Genomic DNA, 24,408 nt, shown 5'->3' with positions numbered 1-24,408 from the left:
TCATGCTCCTGTCAGAATATGGGGAGATAAGGGGACCCCAAAAGGATCACCCGCCTATGCTTTGCTGCTGCTGCTGCTAAGTCGCATCAGTCGTGTCCGACTCTGTGCGACCCCACAGACGGCAGCCCACCAGCCTCCTCCGTCCATGGGATTTTCCAGGCAAGAACACTGGAGTGGGTCGCCAGTACCTTCTCCAGCCTATGCCTCAGGACTCCCTGAAAAGGCTTTTGGGTCCTCTGCTCACAGCTTAAGCGCGAGCTCCATCTCACAGCTCGTAACCTGCTGTCAGGAGTGATAAGTCATCCACAGCACAGAGGCAGAACAGCTTCAACTCTGACTTAACCAAGACCAAGGGCTCAGCAAGAGAGGGTCAAGCTGGAGCTTTACAATAAAACGAGGGAGAAGAGATGACATGTTAGAAGGGCATGAGAAAGCTGAACAAAAAATATACCAGAAACAGGTGGTGACGGCAAACCTGAGAGGGGATGTAACGTGTCCAGGACAGGACACCCGGTGTGAGCCTTCAACACTGGCTATGAGATCTGACCCACCCCAGGGGCCTCCAGCATGAGAGTGAGCTACTAAACCTAAGTGTGGGCCAGAGGGGCTCCAGGATGCATTTCAAACGACTACCTTTGAATAACGTCATCCTTGATTTATGATCTGCTGGAGTCAAAATCTAAGGGAGAGAAAGCATTGCCTCCCAACCTCCACCAGCAGCACAAACACGTGCGTCAGCCCTTCTTGCAGAGGCAGGGGGCTGCCAAGGGCAGAATGACCCAGGGCTTTGATTATGGAAGAAGTAAAACCTTCAGTCAACCTCGGTTGTGGCTGGTAAAGCTTCCAAGCAACTTTGCAGGCTCCACTCCTGCAAGTGGGGAAATCTGACTAGAGAAAGCAATGAGAACAGTCCTCACTGAAAACAGCAGAGGTGGATTCTGTGAAGGAAATGGTTCTCATGGCAACAGACTGCCCAATGGAGAGGCTGGAAGACCTGCTACACAGTCTCTTAGCTTCCACGCATGGGCTAGATGAAAATGCTGGGGGAAAAAAATCCACACTCCAAATGCACCTCTGCCGTGTCTTGCTGGGGAAGGGAGGAGATGGCTGGCTCCTGAGGTCAGCCCATCTCTCCTGTTGCCAGGCAGGGCTCTGTTAACTGCAGACGAATCAAAATCCCTCCCGGACAGCGGGACTCCTGGATTGGAGATGTCAAGGAGTGGAGAAGGGATAGAAACCGCAGCATCGAAACCTAAAAATGTATTTTATTTCGAAGTTGTGCTTTGGATTTTCCCCAATCCAACATCTGTTGAGTGACAGTCTTAGGTTCACACAAAGCATCTCCAAGCATACATACAATATTCCAGTTATCAACACTATTTTAAAGAATATACCATTTTACACAAACGTGACATACAAGTCAGACGTCACAACATTGCAATTCCCTGGAAGATCTAACTTCTCTTCTGAATATGAAGTACATATACACCAGCCCTTCCAGTGGTCTGTTCATCCTGTTGCTGGCGTCATCTCTCCTCATCTCTTTGGGGAGAAACCAGGGCGCCCTGAGGAGGTTGGCTGAGACCAGTGTTTCCAGTTTACAGGCTGCTGGCTGCAAACTCCTCTCTTTTCCAAACTGGGATGCTGGTAGCTCCACCCCACCTCTGTGTCCCAAAGACTGACCCATCAGAGTCCACACCAGGAAAAGGATCCAGGCCTCCAGGGGCAGAGTGGGGCTCTTTGAAGCATCATGCTGGTTTAGGAAGCTAATCTGAGGAAGACTGGTCTCCCGAGACCCTGGGTGGCCAGCTCTGCTTGGCTTTTCGGTGTAAAAATCACAGTGTGTAACCTCGATTCCAGTTGACTGCAATGAGCTCTGCTGAGAAGGACTCTCCTCCTGGGGTTCCTAGTCCTCGGGGCAGGACCATCTCACCAGTGTCAGGAGCACCAGAGGGGGAAAGACAACTCAGTGCCCAGAGAGGGGGTAGCCGATGAGCACACACACACCGTCCAGTCCGTGATGCAGACCAGCAGATGGACCCTGACTGTGGGGATGGTGGACCCACGTCAGGTGCAGGGCTGAAAGAGACCTAAGGCAGGAGCAACAGAACAGGTCCCAGGTGTTGTCATTAAGGAAGTTTTGCCTTTTCTTTCTTAAGAGAAGGACGTGCCAGGAAAAGAGCAAAAGGGCAGGTATGGGCACCGATTTTGGCCAGTCGGATCAGAAGGAATGTCAAGGGAAGGGCGGGGTTTCATTTTCAGCAAGGAGACAGATCCTTGGCTATGAAAGCCCTCTCTTGGCTCAGGGCCTGCATAAGTTCTGGTGACATACAAGGACAGGCCACCACACAGAGCAAAGAAGCTGAGGATCCAGAGGACTGTGGGTTGCCTCTCACAGGCCGACACACTCACTGAAAGAGCGCTCCATCTTTCCACCCTGGCCTGTGGGATGATTTTCCTGATGCTGCAGGCTACTTTTCTAACTGGCAACTTTCCATAGAGCTCCTCTCTTCCTTCACGCTGAAGGAGGAAAACCCTACCTCTTTTCATAGAGATGACTACCAGCTTCCAAATGTTAATTTGAAAAGGATCTTTTAGGCCAAAGTTAAGACAATTTAGATTTTCCTATCTGAATGGCAACCCATTATCTTTCCCAAACTGTGAAAAACAAGGCAAAAAGCGCAGTTTTAAACACCAGAAAACAAAGAGGAGGAATGGGTTTCAGCTTTAACTCAAGTAGTTGTCTGAGACCGGTGAGCCTGGGGTGTGCCCATCCCTAGCTCTGGTCTCCCTGGGACAGCATGATGCTGGGAGAGCTGGGGGAGCTGGGACTGTGGGCACCAGATGTGGGGAGTGATTATAGCAGATGAGATTTTTGCTTTTTGGAGGAGAACCATAAAGGCCAAAGGGAGTCCAGAAGAGTCAGCATCCAATTTTTGATTTTCTTACATTCAGGTCTTGGAAAGACTTTAAAGCTCATGGGGCCAGAGTTCTCTTAGTGTCCTTGTCCAGATAAACAGAGATCAGTTTTAAGGGGCTCTGTGTCTCTTTAATCTAACTAAGGCTCCTAAGCCCCATTGGTCCCAACTAGGTGGTAAACTTAGAATAAATTTTCATTTGGGAATGATTTTAGGATTAGCAAAGCTGAATTTAATTTTTAATAGGATAATAAATCTTATGTCTTAAGTACCCAAAAAAGTGGGAGGAAGGACCCATTTCTTACCTTTTCCAAACCTGCCACAAATACAATAAAACTGTCTTAAGACTCTTTACCCTAAAAGGAACCAACTATAAAACTGTCTTATACAGGAAAATGTCTTAAATGGAAAATGGTCCATCAGAGACAAAGATAGGACCCCAAGAAATGTCTATACATTCAGAAAAACTTTAGAAGTTCCATAATAAGATTGGGTTGTAGTTCCAGAGAATGGAGGAGAGCAAAAGCAAACACCAATGACCAATTCACACCAATAGAAAAAAGACAGAGAGAAACTGCCAAGCCCAGACAGTTTACAGGATCGAGTCCCATCCTGCTAAATTTCGTATGGTGGAGAGATTGCAAAGGCTAGGTTCTCTGGCCCAAACAGAATGAGATTTGTAACGGAAACAGAGACCCCTGGTGGCTCCTGTGTGAACTGCCACAATAACTTACAAAGAGGCGGTCTATCTAGGACCAGGGGAGGCTACACATGCCAGAGCCTAGAAAAATCTACGTGTGTGTGTGCGTGCGTGTGTGTGTGTGCTTGTCTGTGTGTGTGTAAAACGGAGCATGGACTGTACATGACCCTCTATTGTGTGTGTGTGTGTGCGTGTGTGTGTGTAAAACGGAGCATGGACTGTACATGACCCTCTATAACCAGTACCCAATACAAGACGCCACCGAGAGCCGCTGCGGGCGGCCCGCGTCTGCTCAGGCGGCCCGTGCGTCCGCGGGGCTTGAGCTGCGAGCCCAGGGCCCGCGCGGCGCCCTGCAGGACTTCACAGTGACTGCCGGCGGGCAGGTCCAGCTCCGGCTAACCTAAGGGCTGCGGTACTGTAGCTGGCTGGGTCACCACGACTGGGGGCAGCAGGGGGCTGGGGGCAGGGCGGTAACGAGGGCTTCATTCTCAAGGTTTTGGGTGACGGGAAGGCAAGAACAACTTAGAACCTAAGTTTCAACTGGAGTCCCCAAGCTAGTTAAATAGGAAGGTTTTTAATAACAGTCAGTCCCTCTAGTCCCCTTGTCTAGGATAATTAAATTACGCCCCTCAGACAGTACAAGACTTGTCAGTGGACTGTGCGGAGGCGGAGGAGCTGACGCCGGGGCTGGGCGCGTTCGTTTTGGGGAAGACGGCGGGCTTGGGCCGCGTGGCCGGAGGCTTGACGGGCGCCGCCATCTTGACAGACTTGACGGGCCGGAAGGCGCAGGCGATGTCCCCCGCCGTGCTGGCGCTGCGCTGGAAGGCGGGCTCGGGGTCCTTGAGGAGCTGGGTGTGCAGGGGGCTGGAGGGCTCCGAAGTGGGGGCCACCACGGGGGAGGTCTTGAGGGGCTCCAAGGTGTCCAGAACCACGTCCGGGGTGTGCTTGACGCTGCTCTGCCGCTCCAGCTCCCGCAGCTCGTTCAGCGCAGAGTTCATGGTCGCCTCAATATCCTGCGGACGGGAAGGGAGCGGGTGAGGCTCAAGGGGAGGGAAGCCCCCCGCCAAGGTCCTGTTCCAACAACGGGGCCCGAATCGTGGAGAAATCACCTGCAAGGAGATGTCCGGATGATTTTATCCGGCCCAAACCCCTTACCATGTGGGTGTTCAGATGGGAGGGAAGGACCTTCAGCCTCATGATGTTTTTCTCCCCTCTAGACAGAGTGGTTGAGATCCTTTTTAAATACAGCCCTCAGGTTTTACACACATGCACTGATGTATTTCTGGATGTTTTTTGGTTTTTGTTTGTTCGCTAAGTCATATCTGACTTTTTTGCAACCCCATGGACTAGAGCCCAGCAGGCCCCTCTGTCCCTGGAATTTCCCAGACAAGAATACTGGAGTGCGCTCCCATTTCTTTCTCCAGGGGATCTTCCTGACCCAAGGATGGAACCCATGTCTCCTGCTTGGCAGGCAGATTCTGTGCTATTGAGCCACCTGGATGAGATGACATGTAATCCAGCAGGGAGAGGAAAGGTGGATGAATTAGGAGTGGCCACGAGTTTGGTCCTGAGTACATGGGATTCACTATCCAGGGGGTGCATATTCTACTCGTGCTTGAAACTGTACATAATCAGGATTAAAAAAAAAAGTGGTAGAGATGAAGTATGATCTTTGTTATCTTGGACTTTAAAGGCCAAAGGTTATGAGGGTTAGTCCTTCCTCCTCAAGGGCTGAGGGACGGTTCAAGAGCCCTGGCCCCGAGGATTCGTCAGGACACTCCCCAACTCCCACCCTGGCCCACCCAACCCCATGAGAGTGTCCATCTTGATGAAGCCATTTCCTTCCACCCATCATCATGGGACCAAGGAGTGACCAGGAGGGGGAGCCAGAGCCCGCACAGGCCAATCTCCATCAGGTCACTACTCCAGATAGGAAACAGCAGCCCTAGCTCAGGGGCTCAAGACAGAACCAAAGACCCTTTGTATGCAGCCAGCTGCCTCCCAGGAAGACCTCCCAGCTCTCTCCGCTCCTCTCCACACACTCTGTCTGGCACCCCCAAACAACCACACGACTCCTCCCTTGGGATTAAAGTCACATGCAAAAGTTTTAAGCAAAGACCTATAGGATGATCCATGCTTTCTGTTGACAGTGGTTCAATTTCACTCATTCCTCCGATGCTCTCAAACCTTAAAATTGTTCAGAAAGAACTCTGTCTCCCTCCTTGGTCCTGTTCTGCAGCTAGAGTTATCTAGGTAGCTATCCCGACATTCCTAACACCTGGCCAAAGAGGGAGCTGGGAGGATTCCTGGAGTGCAAGGCAGAGTGCAGCCAAGAGCTTAAGGGGGGACACGGAAACAGAAGGCTAGCCAAGCAAGACATCTCAGACCCGTAGCTTAATACTGTGCTTGCCAGGCATACCCTCCCTAAGCAGAGCACCACAATTAAGCCAATAGAGACCACACCCGGTCTCTATTGCCCCTGGAAGTTGGGGTGAGGGGACTCTCAACTCGGTTGAGACAAAAAAGGCCAGCAGTGAGCCCTTAGTTCCTACCTGGTCTAATGAAAGTTATAGAGTTGGGAGAGACGTCTGAGTGAACTGCTTGGAGTGGCCCCGAGAGTCGGATTTTTAGAGGTGGGGCTGGATCTCTAATAATTTCATGGAAAACAGAGATTTGTCAGTGTGATGCATACACGGACGGAAGACCCTGTAACCAGGGGGCTCATCTCCACTGTCTCTGGAAGCCTGGGCTGGAAACCTTTCTGGTACCCAAGTCCCCGGTGGCAGAGTAATCTGGGTCCTTCACAACCAGGAGCAGACTGTTGATTGGTCATTGGTCTATCACTAGGAACAAGGGACTAGCCTCAGGGATGATGAGGATGGCACACTGATATGGAAAGGTGGCCAGAACCACCTCTGAGTCTCACCACTCGGGCAATTTCACCGAAATCTACCAGGGTCTCAAGACTCAAAACCTGGGCTGAATGGGCTCCATCAGAAATTCTCCATCTGTAACTACTAGCTTTAAAAATTACAACAAGCTTGCAAATAGCCCATGTATGAGCAAGAACCACGCATTCTTTTATTCTGTCTTTGAGTTCTTTCTGGGGAGAGAGGGGTCGACGGATTTCTTGGAAAGTCCTGTTATCAGGTCTAGGTGTCCCACAGAGCCTGAACTCAGTGAATGATGTGTAGGGCACATTTCTGTCTCAAGTCTCGCCATCATGAGCGTGGACGACACTAAGCAGCAGTGGGGAGAGTAGACGCATGATACCCATTTGCCCAAGAGCCCCCAGTTACCTGTGCAATGACCTCAGGGTCCATGGGCCGGTGGTTATTGAAGCTTTTTGACCTTCCTGCTGTCACCGTCTTCCTGATCTGTGGACTGTCCAGCCGATTCTTTAGTGACGAGTGGCGGCTGATGGAGTTGAGGCTTCCATGCCCACTGATGGAACACTTATCCGGCCCTTCCTTGGGGAGGCTCTGGCTCAGGATGGGCTGGGATGATGGGCGGCAGCTAGCCCCCACCCCCGGGGAGGCGGAATCAGTCAGGGAACTGCTCAGCCCATGGCCATCGCTCCGAAATGTTTTCCGGATGCTCCCAGATTCTGGCCGCTTCCTTTGCCTTCAATGACAGACAGAGAGGGCAGTGTCATCGGGGAGCCCTGGCTCCGAGGAAGCCAGGATGAGCGAGACAGAGGCAGGCGTGGGACCCAGGGACTCCGGGGAGGAGAGGACACAAAGCATGCCTCTCTCGTTTCACCTTCCCTGGCTTTCTCTGGGTCCGTCCCCCTGCCACCCCTGGCCTGGGCAAAGGAGAAACGGATACTTACTTGGTGCTCGTGGGCTTTGAGTTCTTGAGATGTAAGGTGCTGTCAGAAGAAACGTCTGATTAAGTCAAAGTTTCTAATGGGAGGCAGACTTATGGAAAGGCACCCTCTGTTAACTGCTTTGAGTGGAAACCAGGCCCCAGATAGGGAAAAAAGTCTCACCATTACCAAGGAGATAGGAAACTGATGGTAAAGTTGACTTTCCCAAATTTTAGCATGTTTCTTAGTCCACTGATGAGACTAATTATTTTGGGCTTTGGCGAGAGGCTGCTGTTGCTTACTCTGTAGATATGGAATGGAGTATTTTTCAAGAGGCGGCAATCCTACAGAGCTCGGGCCACATTTGTGCATTTTCTAGGAGGGAAATACATCTGTATGACCCTAAGTCACCCAGCACTGGGCTGAACCCAGGCTCTGAGTCAATTTGTTTCAGCCCACTAACACTCTCAGACGAAATGGTTTGGTAGAATCCAACTCATACGGGTGTTGCCTACTGCTGAGTAATTTCATTATCTCTTGGAATCAGATTTAAAGGATCTAAAGCAAGAGGCTATGCGACTTTTGGTTTGGGATGGCCACTGGGCAGCTCTGATCTTGAATCTACTAAGGGCCGCTGAGGCTGAGGCGGGAGTTGGGGATGGAAGAAGGGAAGGACCAGCATGGCAGGCCCTGAAGATCAGGAGCTAGTCCTTGGGGCAGGACCAGGATTCTAGCCAGTCCTGGTCCTGTTCCCCCGCGGGGGGTGGGGGGGGGTCTTCCTTGTCATAAACCCCTGGGCCTGGCTGGGATCCGGCACATTGTAGCCACTCATGAAGCTGCCTGCCTCAGTAGCTTTAGCCTTGGGGGTCAGCCACTCGAGTGTATAAAGGATGTCCTCAGAGTCTTATAAGGTCCAGGTGAAATGACTTTTCTTCCTCTGCCAAGTCTCCTCTGGCGCCCACCCCCACTGATAGGCAGACTCGGCCCCTCTCAGCTCCGCCCCTTCAGGGCATCTATGGAGCCACTTTTCAGTTACCTGTCTGTATGGTATCCACCTTGCGAGATGGAGAGCTCCGAGGGCAGAAAGAGAGAAGAAGTTTGAAAGTGAAGTCACTTAGTCGTGTCTGACTCTTTGCCACCCCATGGACTGTAGCCTACCACACTCCTCCGTCCATGGGATTTTCCAGGCAACAGTATGGGAGTGGGTTGCCATTTCCTTCTTCAGAGGATATTCCCAACCCAGGGATCGAACCTGGGTCTCCCGCATTGTAGGCAGACGCTTTACCATCTGAGCTAGGGCAGGGAACATCTTACTCCTCTCTGAATGACCTGGCACAGCAGCAGGTGCTCGATAAATGGGTGGAGTTGAAATGAAAGGCCACACCTGAATAACTCTTTGCTGATTTCCTCTTCCCACTTGAGGAGGGCTGACTCACAAGGCCAAAACTGCTGAGGAGGCAGACATAGGGAGCGGCTGGTGTGGGCCAGGCCCCCGGGATGTAAAGAGAGGGAGACAGCGTTCCTGGTTTCAAGGGATCTGAGTCCAGCTTGAGTCCTGAGATTGCTTTGGGAATACAGAATAAGGGTACCTAACTCAGCCCTGAGGAATTCAGGGGTGTCAGAAAGGCTTCCCCAAAGAGCTCAATCATCAGACTGAGTCCTGAAGAGGGAGAAGAATCGACCAGGTGAGGAGACAGCAGACGTGAAGGCCCAGGGGTGAGAGAGAACCCAGGGCAGTCAGGAGAGAAGGAGCTTGCGGGGAGAGCTGAGTGGGGCGGGAGGCACGGCTGAATCAGTCCGCAGGGCAAGGGGTGCCGGGGAACCGCCGCTCACCCCCGACCAGTGGGCAGTCTGGGCAAACCGCGTCCTCCAAGAGCCCATCCTGATAGCCAACCAAGGAGCTCACAGGAGCTCTGCCAGACCGTTGACTGTTCTGTTCACTATTCTGGCTAGTACTCTCTACAATTCCTTTGTACAAATGGCAACAAATATATGACAGCTTAAAAATATGTACCCAACTAATTAGCTAACTCTCCCTCCACCAATCTTGCCTTGGTTTCTGGGTTAATTATAAGCTTACAACCTTATGATTATAGGCTTATAATTAACACAGACTTGTAAATAAGGAAGAAAATGCAATCAGCCCACAGTTAACATTTTACTAGCTGGCCCTCCCAAAGGGTATGAAGCTGGAGGGAAATGAATAAAATCCTCAGTCTTTTTTACCAGTCTGATTTAAATTAGAACTATACTGGCTAAGTGAGCTGAATCAGCTACTTTACTAAGAAGAGGGTGAAAGAGCCACGTGCCCCAAACACTCCCCCTGCTACCGTCTGGTTGGAATAAAGCCAAGAGATCTGGGCGACCTGGTGCAGTTTAAAAACAACAAGCATCTTTTATTCTCCTTCCAGTTTCAGTATCCAGAGGCTACGGTTAACAGGTTTTCAATGTGCAAATCATTTCATTCCTCCAAAGCCAGAGGGGAATAAAAGCTGTACATCATCTCCAATCCATATTCATCGGGAGCGCCCTGGGGCTTGTCATCCTGCTGGCACTGGGCCAGGTTTCAGGGTCTGGCGGAAAGAGGTCTGTAGGCTTTGGGACTTGGTGTCTGGCCCCTTGAGATGAGATTAGTTCTCCAATAACCTGAATGTCTCTAGGGGAGGCAGCAGCACACGGGCGTGGAATCCCTCTAGATGGCCAGATCGGGCGTGAGTGGAGTAAAAACCCCAGGATGTTGCTAACAGCCACAGAAAGCCGGGGGCCAGAGTTACGAGCCTGCTGGACGGAAGTGGGCCTCTGCACAAGGCTAGTAGGGCAGGATCGAACACTGGCTAAAGCGGTAGGGGAAAATGGCAAATTGTTTCTTCTGGTGTGAAAGGGCATGAGGAAAGGGAGCTGGGGTTAGACAATGAATGAAGATCCCAGGACGGAGCTTTCCGTGGGCGGTGGGGAGTGGTCTCCTTTCCTCCAGGGGAGTGAACGCAGGATGAGGGAGAAACAGACACACGGTAAAATAAACCATTGGGGGTAACGTGAACCTGGCTGAAGACACATGAGACTTTGGATTTTTGAACAGACAGGGCCAAGGAAGACGTCAGACTATTATTTGAGTCAAAACTGAAAACGAGAAGGCACCTCTGAGAAACAGCACAAAACTAAGCTGCGTGAAGTGACTGCAGCTTTGGCCAGAGTTTTAGCAGTCAGACGGCCAGGAAGGTCTGAGCCGCTTCGGGGACAGTAGGGTGCACCCGGTCCTCAGGGTGACGGCCGCACGCTGGGCCTGCGGACGGGGTCTGCGGACGTCTCCTCGGCCCTGTCTGCCCTGCAGCAGCCGCGGGCACATGCAAGCGGTCAGGTGGGCAGCGGGGGCCCTACGCACAGCACAGGCATGGAGGGGGCGGTTAGGCCAGAGGGTGAGGCTGGGTGTCGCAAGTCATTCAGGGGAGCAGAAAATGAAAAGCAGAGCTTACTTGTTGATGTTTGCAAGATAAATATCGGCTACATGACCCCCACTGGGACAGCTGGCCCCCGCTCTGGCTGTCACCTTTTCTTCAGGTGGCTCAGAAATGACCTCAATCTCAGACTTGGGGCTGGACCTCTCCACGACACCGTCCTCGCTGGGGCAGGAGGGGCAGGCAGGCAGGGAGGAGGGGAAAACAACAACAACACAAAAAGCAGTGTTAAATCGGCAAGATGGCCCCCCCAACACACACGCGACCCCGCAACGGCTCTGAGGCAGCAGCGACGCCTGGCTGGGCTCGGGAGCGGAGGCAAGGGGAGCTACGGGCCTCTGGAGGGTCGCTTAAATACAAATAAATAATCCTGCCGAGTCCTGTGGGGTCCTCAGCTCCTCCGGAAAGCTTGGCTAGGGGACACCTGGATTCGCGGCATCTGCCTTCTACCCCTCGCTGCTCTCCTGGGGCCGCGGTGCTGGGGCCACCTCCTGCAGGTTGCGGTTTGTGTGCTCAGGTCCCGAGCAGCGCTGGGGAGGGACAGTCAGCTCTGCCGCGGCTCTGGAGGTGCCGGCGTTGAGGCAGGACCCCGCCACACTCTGTCCTGGCGCGTCCAGCCCCGCTTAGTGCGTCCAAGCCGGTCCCACTTCTCGCCACTGCTCTCCCGGCCCCTCTGGCTACTGATGACAAAGAAAGCCCCTTCTCCCCCACAATTCATCTTCTCTCGGTCCTGCGGTGAAGTCATAATGCTAAATTTGGGAGGGTCCTGTCCGCGCACAGATGGCCACCAGGTGTGCGATGTTATCAACAGGGAGAGGACTTCCCCGCAGAGTGAGCCGGGGAGAGGCTTGGGACGGCGCAGACTCATTCAGGATATCAACCTTTAAAAAATAATATTAAGGGGAGGACTAAAAACACTGACAGCATCGCAGCCAAGGGGAGTTGGGGGCAGAGGCGGGGCGCTGGGCAGGGGGCAGGTCTGGGGGGCCACGGGGAAAAGCCTTCCTGATGGGGAGACACGGCTTCAGAGAGTGGGACTCCACAGACAGCCCACGCAAGGAAGTCTGTCTGCGATCGGCCCACGGCCCTCGGCTCCCCGGCGTTCCTCCCTGTCCTCTCCCCCGTCTTTCCCCACGTCAACCTCATTAAATGAACTGGGTTATTTCTACAAAGCTGCTTAGGCTACATTTCTACTAGAAAGTAGGCTCAACATTTTCATTTACAAGTGGACAAGTGCCACCAGTGACCCAACAGGTTGGGGTGAACACGATTGTTTTTAAAAAAGGAAAGAGAAATCAAAACGTTTTCCCAACCTGATCGTTCCAGAAAGGAACTGTAAGTGGTCAGATAATTAGCCCTAATTATCACTCATCAGGTATAAATGTGGATGAGCGTGGGCTGGGGGAGGTGGAGGTGTGGCTGGTGGAGGAGTGGAGTGGAGAGACTGAAAACAATTCTCCACCTCTCTGACTCTGGGCACCTTCCCAAGGAAGAGCAGCACTTGCAGACCATGCTGGGGCCCCTAGGGGCTGGCCTCCCTCATCCTCCTGGGCTTCAGAAGTAAGGACTCACTCCCACAGGGCGTCCAGGGGCCCCTAAGGGTGCAGGGTGCCCTACGTACGTGTCTTGGACCACGATGTACTGATGGGGGATGAGACCGTCGATGCCGTTGTGCCGGCCTTCCCACCAGTCGTCGGAAGCCCGCTGGTAAAGCAGCAAAGATGCCCCCTTCTTGAAGGACAGCTCTCGGGCCGTGCGGCCCACGTAGTCAAACTTGGCAATGGCCTCGATGGGCTCACACTCTGAGAGGGGTGGAGAGAAGGAAACACAGGCTGCTGGGACTCACACTCGGCAACTGGGTGGAAGAGCCCAGTTAGCTGAACTCACAGTGGTGGGAAGATAAGCTGGTGTGAGAATAAGTCACGGATGGTATACAATAGCCAGCAATTCCTGAGCAGATGGTGCAAACCCCTGAAAGCACTCACATGCCCTTCCCTGCCCTTGCTCCTGCTGTTCGCTCCACCTGGAATCCCTCTTTCTCTCTCACCTGCCTGATGAAACACACTGAATCACAACTCAAACATCACTTGCTTCCTCGAGTAACTTCCTTTGTGTTTCCATAGTGCTTTATGCCAACCCCTATCATCGAACCTGTTATATTGTAGTTGTAAACATTATTTCCTTTTCGGCTGTACAATAACTGCATTAATTTAGAACACTTATTATTGCATTTTAAATAATCTATTTAGGTTATCCATTCCCCCTACTAAAACATGAACTTTTAGTCTCTATAAAGAGAAAATAACTTACCCAATCAGCTTTCCAAAGAGCAAAATGTGGAAATATATTTTGTGACCAATACATGGAAAAATGCACATGGAAGTGATTTGAAGACTTAACAGAGGTTTACAAAGGCAATGTACTTCTACTTTTGTATAAGCTTCAGCTTCCTCGTCTATAAAACGAGGAAAAGAATAGTGCCTTTTTCATGAAGTCGGCAGTAAGAGTCAATAAATAACCATTTGTAAAAGTGCTCAGAACAGTGAGGGCCCAGAGTAAAGTGCTGCCTGTATCAGTCACTGTTATTACAGTATCATTTTCATGGTCTGCAGGTAGAGGCTGGAGAGCAAAAAGAGGGATCTCAGAAATCAGGAACTTAGGGTTAAAGTCAGATATTCTGAGTCGTGGAAAGAAATACTGCTCTCAAACAAGACCACACCTAGACAGTCAGGGCTGCTGGGTCTGCTGGAGAATTCGCTACAGCAGGCCTGTCTAAATATCCCAGGCTCAGTTCCGTACAGCCTTGGGTTTGTCTCTGGCCTCAGTTTTCTTAACTATTAAATAGCAGCTCTATCGATTTCACTAGGGAGTAAGAGATAAGACATATAAAGCCTTTAGCAGTGCCAGGGAACACTAGGCTCTAATCAAATACAAATTTCCCTAGTTCACTGAAGCTCCTCCCATTGTGTGGCAAGTTATCATACTGATCCATTTGACCTTAGGAGCCAAATAAGCAATCCTAATTTTTTTTTTCTCCTTTAAAAACTGGCCTAGGATTGCAGAATTCATGGCAAGGCAGGGAGCAGGGAACACTGAAGACTGTGCCATTTCGTTCTCATGCCCAGAAAATTCTGAGGCCCCCTGTCAGCTGCCGAGACTTCCAGAGCCCAGGCGATCCAGAAATGGAGGTGCAGAACTGTTGGCAAGACAGGGAATGTGCTGGCCGGACAGACCCTAATAAATCATGGGCACCCCCAAGGCCCACGGACGACAGCTGTGCATTCCAGCTCTCGACGCACACCCGCCAGGCCGCGCAGCGCATGTCTGCGCTTTGGAAAGGGTCAATTTTTCCAGTCAGCAGGCGTGAGAGCATGTGGTTTCTGCATCCTGATTCCCACCCCCCTCTGGCCTGCTTCTGCTGGGTTCTTGGCATCCAGCTTCACTATTCCCCAGGCTCACTGGTTTTCAAACGAGCGCTCCTTCACTTTTGTCTCCAGCTACCTGGCAGGAGTCTGGGCTGTGACAAGGGACTGACAGTATGCGGGTGAGACGGCCAGATGAGACAGGAGCTGGGAGGTGGGCAAGGGGCAGGGAGCTGGGGCGAGCAGGGCAGAGGGCTGAGGTCCAGCCCTGCACCTCTGCTCTAACACAGAGACTACTTGATCTGAGGGGGTGGGCTGTCCCTCCAAGAAATGGAAGGAGTGAGCGTGGGAGCCAGGAGAGCTGGGGGCAGCTCCCAGGAGACTGCAGGGTGGGAGGACAGGATGTGTAGCCGCTCCTTTCTGCTTCATGCCCCAGCGGCCGGGTGACCCCACTCGGGGCCTCGTACCGTCATCGCTGGTGTGGTGCTCTGCGGTCACATCCTGGGTTGAGTCTTCAGCCGAGGTAGTCTCTCCATGAGGGCTGTCACTGCAACAGAAGCAAGAGGGACCAAAATTCTTATCTTCTCTTTCACACAGCTTCCTTGGGCATGGAATCTACCCTACACTCTGATCACACACTACAGGCAGATGCTTATAATGAAGTACAAGGCTCTGGGACGTCTCTAGGCTAGCTTCTGCTTCAAAAACTACTGGAGACTACATGGGACTTACAGACATCTTGACACAAAGGGAACCTCATTTCAACTTAGAAATCTTTTCAAAAATATAAAATGACTCAGCTCCTCAAGGCTCATTTCTTTAGGTGAATTAGTTCCTGGAGGGAGCAAGGTGGAAGGGAAACACTGGGCTTTAGCATCAGATACAATTGCACCCGAAAATCAGCTGACACTCAGTAGCTGTGTGACCCTGGGCAATTACTTAATTTCTTTAAGCCTCAGCTACTTAATCTACAGATTGGGGATAATGATCTATGTACTTCTATATTTCTCACAGAGTTGTGCGAGGATTCAGTGAAATAAGAAGGGGTGATTAATAGGCAATGCTTTCTTTCCTTCTTTCTCATTTTGCTTATGTCTCCGGCTGCTCTGTGGTTTAGTACTGGTGAGAAAGCAGGAGATGAGTCATAGGAGTGAGTGGGAAACAAAAGCAGGGGAAGAAAGCTGGCTGTGGGCTAGACTCTGCAAAAGGAAGGGCATGTGAGCTGGGTCAAGCTCTTGACAGAATTCATGGAGCCTAAGGTCATCCGGGGCGGAGAATCGAGAATGAGCAGGGAAGTTATTAGGAAAGCTCTTTCTATCCCTGACCTGGACTGAGGAGCACACGGGGGAGCGGCACAAGGATGCTCTCACTTCCCGAGAAGCAGAGAAAAACCTGTTCGTTTCAAATCTTCTTCCTCTGGCAGCACAAAGTGAGTCTTCTCAGGCAGTTCCATGGAGACACCAGCATCCCTCAACCCCACATCCTGGCTTCAATTTTCACCTTTGAGCCTCCGTGAGCATGTGTGCAGGCGAAGTTACAGCCCCTCCCTCTTCGTGAGATGGGGCCCCACCCCATGTGAAGCAAGCCGGTTTATGGACTCTCCAGACCCCAGAGAACACTGTGGGAGGACTGCAGAACTCTCTGGGCTTCTGAGCAGCAGCCGGGACATCCCTGGCTCTCCAGAAGAGAGAGCACTGTGGGAAAACTTCCTGCTTCTCAGAAAACGTGGGTATACTTTCTCACTGTTTGCTGGGCCTAAAGACCCTCTGGAGGAGTTGGGTGACATTTTGGAAACCCTCAGGATTCCTGGGATGCTCAGGGCCACTGACTACTGGCTTCCTGGCCACTCAGAAGGCTCCAGCCTCTGCATCTGAAGAGCGAGACGTGCCCATGAAGTGAGCTGAGATGGACCGAAGGACCCTGGAGCTGGGCCGGGAGACAGAGCAGCCAGGGAAGGGGGGGCCCTCCTGCCACCCGGCACCATGCTTACCAGCCCTTAAATGGGGGCCTAGCTTTCCGGGACTGCCTGCAGTGTGGCATGCTGGGCTGCTGTTGAGACTGCAGCTGCTGGCAAGGCTGGGGTGTGCGTGGGGCAGGAGAAGCATAGTGTTTAGGGCTGGAAGGGACCGTATAAAGCCTCAGCTTGCCTTTACCTCAGGGCAGTGGTTTTCCAAGTGGGGTCCACAGACCAACAGCACCTGCCTCTTGTGGGCTGGTCAGAAACACAAGGGCTCCAGCTCCACCCAGACGAGTGAATCAGAAACTCTGAGAGTGGGTGAAGCAGTCTGTTTCCCACACGCCATCCAGGGCACCCTCAAGATCGAGCTGCTGCCTTAGTGGGTCGCCGCACAAGTGAACTTAGAGGCCTGGGGGAAAGTGGCCAGGAAGACAGTGGCTCCTTCCCAGCGTCATCCACTCTTGACCCCGGGGGTGCTTCTGGCCTGCCACCCAGTCTGTGGGCATAACAGCCCCTGATGAATGCTGCGGTTTCCCCAGCGGCTGCCCACAAATGCCGGCCGCATGGCCAAGAGGGCCTGGGAGAAGACCTTGGGCAGACCTGGGAGGCAGGCGCCCTCCCATCTATGCCCGCTGTGCCACCCCTGCGGGGCTTGGGGGGACTGGGGAGCAATGGAGGGCGGAGGGCTCTGTGCTCTGGAAGCGGTCCAGAGCCTGCCGTGGTGTGATATGCGAGCAGGGAGGTGAGGCCAGAATTGGGAGCACCACTCCACAGCGTTTCAACACTCAGGTTAGGGAGATCAACTCTCCAAGTCACATACACAAGGACAGCTGCCCAAAGCCCACCAGCCAGAAGGCTGAGACCTGAACGGCCTCCCCGGTCCCCGCAAAGCCATCTGCAAGTGACCAGAAGCTCCCTCTCAGAGCCGGCGAGCCCAGGTTTCTCCAGCTCAGCCCCAGAGGCCAGGATCTGCAGGACAGTCAAGACTGAGCTCCGGGACAGTGGCAGTTTTATGTTCGCAGACATACGGCTAGTACTCTCCTCACTCCTGGGGCTGGAGGCTCCTTCTGTGAGCGTCAGGGAGAAGCATGGACTGACTGGCCTCTAATGAAGTAAGCCGCCTCCCCTGTCCCCCCCGACCTCAGTCCACAGCAATGGGGCTGGTTGAATTGGTTCCAGATGTTGAATTCAGATGGAATCCGACTGGGGCTGGCCTATGCTTTCAGCCCAGGCTGAAACACTGTTTAGGGGAAGATGCGAGGGGGTGGAGGGGGAGGCGGTGAGGGATACTGGGCAGCTGTCTTCGTGTTTAGTGGGAAAATGACCCTGTAAGTGGCACGTGGGGGGCACTGGGGGGCAGTGGGTGGCACTCGGTACTGAGTGAAGCAGTCAGGGCTAAGACCCCCACTGCTGGGGTGGCCTCTATAGTGCAGTGCCTTAATCTGTAAGATGGAAATGGTGATTCGTTATTTGTCTAATGGAAGGGCCTAGTAAAGATACACCCGAAGGATTCCTTTTATATCTCGGTTTCCAGGCAAACTCACAACAAATCCGCTTTAGGGGGAAACCGGGCCTAACCTGCCGCAAAGGGACCTTACCCCTTTTCTCGTCACAAATGTCTGAGATCATTATTAAATTACCACTGTATGAACTCACAGTCAGCAAAGTAGGTCTCCTATCTGAACTCTCCCCAATCAGAGAGGAATTCCCTGGACGCAGGACTGTTCCTCCCACAACAGCCAGCCTAGAGCAGGAGCTTGAGACTGCTGCTTGATGAGCGGCAGTTCTGTGTACAACTGGATCAAATTTCCTTTCCTGGAGATTATTAATGCTCCTGCTATTGTTATTACATCTTTCAGAATGGTCCCTTGCCACACAGAACACATGAAGAAGCGAGGCAGCCTAAAGTGGTACTTGCTCCGCGGTTTGGGTCAAGTGGGGCTTGGCCGACAGCACCCCGGGTCCTGGTGGCGTGGTGCACCGCAGAGGGGGAGGCGGGGAGGAGCGGGGTGCGTCTGTCGGCCTCGCTGGGCCATCTGGTCCCCAGGCCAGTGGGTGCAGGTGACACCGCCCCTCCTCCAGCCCCGAGCCCCCTACCAGTAATCCTCCGTGCTCCCTCCTCTGCTGTAGACGGGGCCCTCCAGCTCCCGGGGGTTGGGGAAGACGTTCTCGTGCTGGATGATGATGGTTTTGATCAGCTCGTTCACGTGGGCTTGGCAGGACACCTGGTCGTGGCCCTCAGGCACCGACATCAGCGAGGGCCCGAAGCAGATGGCGAGGTTGTAGGGGTCCATCATGTTCTCCTCGCTGAACTGAGATAAACTGCAGGAGAAGGAGAAGGGCGAGAGCCGTAGCGCACTCGCATGAATGCCCAGGACACAGTCACAGGAGGCGCTGCCGGGGGCAAGAACAGACGTGCCACACACAGCCACCTGCTCTTCTGGCTATCAGAGCCCTTCTAGAAAGTTAGTGGGGCGGGAAGGGAATGACCAGCAGGACAGGCACTCAGGAGACAAGGAAAGCCCCTCTCTTCAGGTCTCACCCTTCCTCTTTCTCTAGCTCCTAGTTCAAATCCTACTTGTCCCCCAGTTCCTACTCCCAGCCGAGACTTTACCCACCAAATCCACCCTGCCTCGAGGACACACTGCTCTTCGGAGTTGGATGCGTTCCCACAGACCAGCTCACTAAGCTGGCCAGGGCAGACGCAGCCCCTTGGGCTGCCCTGGTAAAGACACGGTCAGGCGCTGTGCATCGTGTCCCTTCTTAAATAGCAAAACAATCAAATTATTTGGGATATTCCATTCTAAGCTCTAGATTTATTTTAACAAATAGCCAACCAGTTAGCCCCTGTATTCCATCAAGCCCGTGAACTTCTTTCTGGAACAGCTAATGCAATTGTTTTTCATTTTCAGGATATCCTCCTCTACTGTACATTCAGGATTTATTCAGGAAAAGGTCTGCATGTGGCTTAGCTTCTGTGCAGGCTTCTCCTGGATGCATTATCATTATCGGGTACTGTCTTCTAGGAACTCCCTCTTTTCAACCAGCAGCTGCTCCAGCCACACCTCCAACCCTGGCCAGGGACCCAAGCCCTTCAGTGATGAGTCCCCACTGGTCTCTGTGTGCCCAGACATTGAAGGCTGGGCTACTCTGGATGTACCCCCAACCCCAACAGTCTGCAAACATGTGAGTTCTGCTCAGGGGCTCTGCCTTCCTCATGGGCATCAGCACCAGCTTCTGGCTGATCTTGAGATGATACCAAAGTCCTGGTGTTGAACCAGAGGCCTGGCAGTCAGCTGTGTTCATCTGAGTAGCTGTTCTTCAGAATTGGGCAGTTTGTTTCTGGTGTATCCAGAATTCAGACTCAAACTACCAAGCTGGTCTCTCTCTAACTCGATGCTTCCCTCCTTCACTGAAGACTCAGACATGGCCCCACCCCGAAAGCATCACTGTAGGACCTGGAGGTGGGAGAATGCAGTGGGGATAGCAACAAACAACGGCTGTGGCAGAAGACCACTGCTCTCTAGGACCTGGTCAAAGCAGGGAGGCCTGGGATGGGTGAGTTGATGGATCTCAGCGTCTGGACTGCATCACCGAAAGTTTTAAAAATTTAATTTTGTAACCCTCCCCTGGCTCCTAAGTTAAAAGAGAGCAGAGATTCAGAAAAGGCTGGCAGAAGGTTCCAAGTCTACTTCTTGGACAAATAAAAACTTGAGAGACAGGAGACATAATTAGCATAGGAACCTCAGCAGGGACAAGAGGCTTGAGGTGCCTGAGACTAGAACTGTGGCTCATCACAGGCTGACTGGTTCCTTGCCTCACAGAGGGACAAGGAGGGGGAAGGCCCTGCTTCTTTAGTGTGATCTGACAATGTTTTGAAAGAAAAAAATAGTAGTTTCTGGGAAGTCTGGTGGCTAAAGTGAAATAAACACTAGGACTGAGGGTCCTAGTTTAAGCTCTGTGAGTGATGAGAAGTCTTTTCCCGTCTTCTAAAAAAACGGTGGCTCAGCTCCTAGGTGGCTATGATGACCAGGTCTGGAGTTCAGTTCAGTTGCTCACTCGTGTCCAACTCTTTGCGACCCCATGGACTGCAGCATGCCAGGCTTCCCTGTCCATCACCAACTCCTGGAGCCTACTCAAACTCATGTCTATGAAGTCAGTGATGCCATCCAACCATCTTATCCTCTGTTGTCCCTTTCTCCTCCTGCCTTCAATCTTTACCAGCATCAGGGTCTTTTCCATTGAGTCAGTTCTTTGCATCAGGTGGCCAAAGTATTGGAGTTTCAGGTTCAACATCAGTCCTTCCAATGAATATTCAGGGCTGATTTCTTTTAGGATTGATTGCTTGGATCTCCTTGTAGTCCAAGGGACTCTAAGGGTTGGAGAGGACATGTCTTTGTGGAGTGGGGTCTACTTCTTATGGATTCAGGTCCATTTCCTACTCCCATTAAAATACAAACCAAGATCTCTCTTTTCCAAGCTACAGTTGGAACACCTAAGTTTTGGGGGGTAAATCCATAGTTCTTAAATACTTGAGGAACAGAGGCTTCTTGAAGAATTTGACAAAAACTAAGGATTCTTACCCAGAGAAATTCACACACGAGCACACAACAGATACATACAATTTTGTATATAATACAATAGTGTTAGCAATCCTTGAAGACTAGGAAGGTTATACCTAGTATGAGACTTAAAAGACTGGATTTTTATTTTTAAAAGAAATATCTAAAATGGATAATGATGGTAACAGCTCCTTCTTTCTTAAATTTTTTTTTTGGTATCAGGAAGATCCCCTGGAGTAGGAAACGGCAACCCACTCCAGTATTCTTGCCTGGAGAATCCCATGGACAGAGGAGCCTGGCGGGCTACAGCCCATGGGGTCACAAGAGTTGGACATGACTTAGCAACTAAACCACCACCATCGACTTCTATACATGCCATCTCCTCTAAGAGCTGTACTTATTTTCTTTAGCTTCTGCCCACAGCAGGAGTGAATTCTCCTTATCGATTTAAGCTCATTTTCTTTTGAGCACCTTCAAAAGGTCCACTGTAGTGATTAGGAACAGAAGCTTTTTGGGGGCAATGAGAAAATCAGGACTGGTGTGGGAAGCTTGTTTTTTATCATGCACTTCTCTGGACTTTTTACCTTTAAATGATGCAAACTTGTCTCTCTGATTACATTTATAAAGAAACACAAAACATCCCAGAACTTTAGAATCAAGCACATCTGGTTTTGAGTACTAGCTCCATTGCTTACCATAGTTTTTTCCTAGTTCCCTAATCTTTTCATTATAAATTGGGGCAATTACGTGCTTCCATGATGGGCTGTTGTGAAGATTAAATGAAGTAATATGTGTAAAGCACTTAGCACTGTGCCTGGCACACAGGAGATGTTTAAGAAATACTTTCTGTGATTTTCAAGCCCAGTTTGCTTGTTGACACAGGATCTGCAATTCCAGTCAGGGAAGGGAGAGTGAGGCTGCTAAAGTTTGGCAGTAACTGGTTTACAGGAGTCCTCTATCTTCTTCTCCTGACAGGCATTATCTAACAAGCTGAGGGCTCTGCATCCTCAAACCGAAACCTTAAATCCTCAGGGAGAGCAAGAAGCTTTGAACAGACTGTTTTAAACACATGATATTTCACTTAAAAACCTTAAACTTCACAGGCCCTGGGGGTTTGATTTGGCAACAACCAACAGACTCTGGGTAAGATATTATGCATCAGGATGGATTTCAGGTTTTGAAAGGGATGAAGAGAAACTGTATTCACCACAGCCCCAGGCAAAACGTGGGGCTAAGAATCCATAAACCTGTGATTTAACAGACTTCCCCAACAGGCTCCTTAAGCGATGAGAAGGGGAAGGGAATCGTGGCTGACTCTTTCCGATGGCCCTTCAAAGGCGTTCCTTCGCTGCCCTCGCCTGTAAGGCCACCTGTCCCAGCTTCCATGCTCCCTTGTCTGGTAACTGGCCTGCCTTTCTCCCTATGCAGTGAATCCCATCCTCTTTCCCCTCCTTAAGAATATCACTCCAGCAATTCCCTTGCTCTCTCCTCCATCATCGGTTCTTTCCTATGGGGCCCATCCCCACTAGCATACAAACGTGCATCTTAAAAACAAAATTCTCTCTTAACCCTTATGCACACCGAATTACTGTCCTGTTCTCTTTCCTCTATCATACAATTATTTGAGAGTTGTCTGTATCTGTTGACTCTGCTGTTTCTTTGCCCCTGCTGTTATGGACTGAATCATGTCTCCTCTCCCCCATCCATTTGTTGAAGCCCTAGGCCTCAGTATGATTGCATTTAGGGATGGGTCCTTGAAGGAGATACTACGGGTTAAATGAAGCCATAAGGGTGGGCCCAAACCCTACAGGACTGGCGTCCCTGTGAGAAGAGGAAAAGAGACCCAAGTTCTCTCTCCCAGAGAGCTCAGAAGAAAGGCCACGTGAGGACATCGCGCCGTGGCCAAGCACACGCCAAGGAGCGTGGCCTCCCCAGAAACCAGCCTTGCTGGCACCTTGACCTTGGACTGCTCGGCTCCAAAACTGTGAGGAGACAAATTTCCATTGTTCGAGCCTCTCAGCCTGTGGTACTCTGTCGTGGCGGTCCCAGCAGACTCACTCACCTACTCTCCCCCTCCCCCTTTATCGTGGTCAAATACACACAACACAAGTGTTCCTACTTTAACCTACTCAAAATTACGTAGCATTTAGCTGAATCCCACCCCACTGCAGGATCCACCACGTTTTATCCATGGTTAGCGTCCCTTCTCACTTGAACTGACACCATCAGAATTTTCCCCTGTTCAGACAACACACATCAAGGCCACCAGTGACACCCACGCTGCTCAGTCAGTTCTCAGGCCTTTCCTCAGCTGAACTGTCGTCGCATTATCTTACCCTCCTTGAGACGCGTGATGTGGCTTCTGGGGCCCCGTTCTCTCTTGGCCCTCCTCCTGCAGCACTGCCCACTGTCGCCTGCTCAGTGAGGTGGTCCTGACCACTGCGTACCAAAGAGCAAACCCTCACGCCTTGCAGCCCACTAACTTGCTTAGACTTTCTCCACAGCCCATATCCCCCGACATATGACATGCGTTACTTGTTTTTCCTGTCTTCCTCCAATTCTATGTGCCACACAGGCTCCACGAGGGCAGAAACTTTGATGGTTTGATGCAATCTTAGATAGCCAGCAACTGAAACAGGGCCCGGCACACAGTAAATGATTCATAAATACATGTTAAATAAATACGTGAGTAAATACATGAGCATCTGTGAGCCTCCAAGACAGTCCAGTCACAATTCTACTTGTCCGTTCCTGTGAAAGTCAGGAGAGCACCACAGACAGAAACTTCCCAAACCGGGAGGCCCTAGAGATGCTGACGTTTAGAGAAGACTCAGCTTTTCTGGAGACCAGCTGGGGAGCCTTGACAATGAGAGAAACACAGCCAATTCCCTTCTCCAGATTATGGAGCAATATTTGAGGATGCAGAACAATGCTTCTCGGACTTTCACGTGCCTATGACTCACCAGGGGATTCTGTCAAAATCCAGATTCTGATTCAGAGGCCATGGGGCTGGAGTGGAGGAGGGGCTGAGCATCTGCATTTCTCACAACCTCCCCCTTATAGCTCAGCTGGTAAAGAATGCGCCCGTAATGCAGGAGACCCCGGTTCAATTCCTGGGTCGGGAAGATCCCCTGGAGAATCCACTCCAGTATTCTTGGGCTTCCCTAGTGGCTCAGCTGGTAAAGCATCAGTCTGCAATGTGGAGAGACCTGGGGTTTGATCCCTGGGAAGATCCTCTGGAGAAGGCCTGGAGAATTCCATGGACTGTATAGTCCTTGGGGTCACAAAGAGTCAGACATGACTGAGCAACTAAAAAAAAAAAAAAATCTCCCCAGTGCTGCTGCTGGTCTGTGGACCTCACTTGATTAGCAAGAGACTAAAAGAAAGAAGAAATCTGAAGAAATCAGGTTTCAAAAGGAAAGCAGCAGAGACAGCAGCTGAGAGGGCGAGTTACCTGCAATGGGCAAAACCCCACTGGGTGGTACAGTTGCTGAGGCTGGAACCTCTGAAATGAACCCCATGGTCCCTGCTGCTGGTACTCACAGCCTTGTGTGGTTCTGTCCCTGTGTGTGTGGGCTGGATTTAGTGACTCACTTCTAGTGAATGGAGCTAGCAGAAGGGATGGGCTGTCACTTCTGAGATTAGG

General features: G+C 51.5%; 1 protein-coding gene across 9 annotated transcripts in view; it reads right to left on the bottom strand.

Moving 5' to 3' along the window:
• SRGAP2 (SLIT-ROBO Rho GTPase activating protein 2) overlaps window positions 1,246-24,408 on the bottom strand; it is a 255,988-nt gene continuing 232,825 nt past the window's right edge. For 2 of the 9 annotated variants that reach the window (XM_013970021.2, XM_018060073.1), the window contains exons 18-24: window positions 18,298-18,522; window positions 14,711-14,790; window positions 12,503-12,683; window positions 10,900-11,046; window positions 7,451-7,489; window positions 6,918-7,242; window positions 1,246-4,631 (exon numbers count right to left, since the gene is read on the bottom strand). In XM_013970021.2, coding sequence (XP_013825475.2) covers window positions 4,248-4,631; window positions 6,918-7,242; window positions 7,451-7,489; window positions 10,900-11,046; window positions 12,503-12,683; window positions 14,711-14,790; window positions 18,298-18,522 — 1,381 coding nt within the window. In that variant the 3' untranslated portion in view covers window positions 1,246-4,247. Of the gene's footprint in view, window positions 4,632-6,160; window positions 6,266-6,917; window positions 7,243-7,450; window positions 7,490-9,796; window positions 11,763-12,502; window positions 12,684-14,710; window positions 14,791-18,297; window positions 18,523-24,408 lie in introns of those variants that run through there. The other 7 variants (XM_018060075.1, XM_018060076.1, XM_018060077.1 and 4 more) reach the window with 6 other exon arrangements.

The sequence above is a fragment of the Capra hircus genome, chromosome 16 (assembly GCF_001704415.2).
Source record: "Capra hircus breed San Clemente chromosome 16, ASM170441v1, whole genome shotgun sequence".
Taxonomy (NCBI): Eukaryota; Metazoa; Chordata; class Mammalia; order Artiodactyla; family Bovidae; genus Capra; species Capra hircus.
This window is presented reverse-complemented; position numbering and strand designations above follow the sequence as displayed.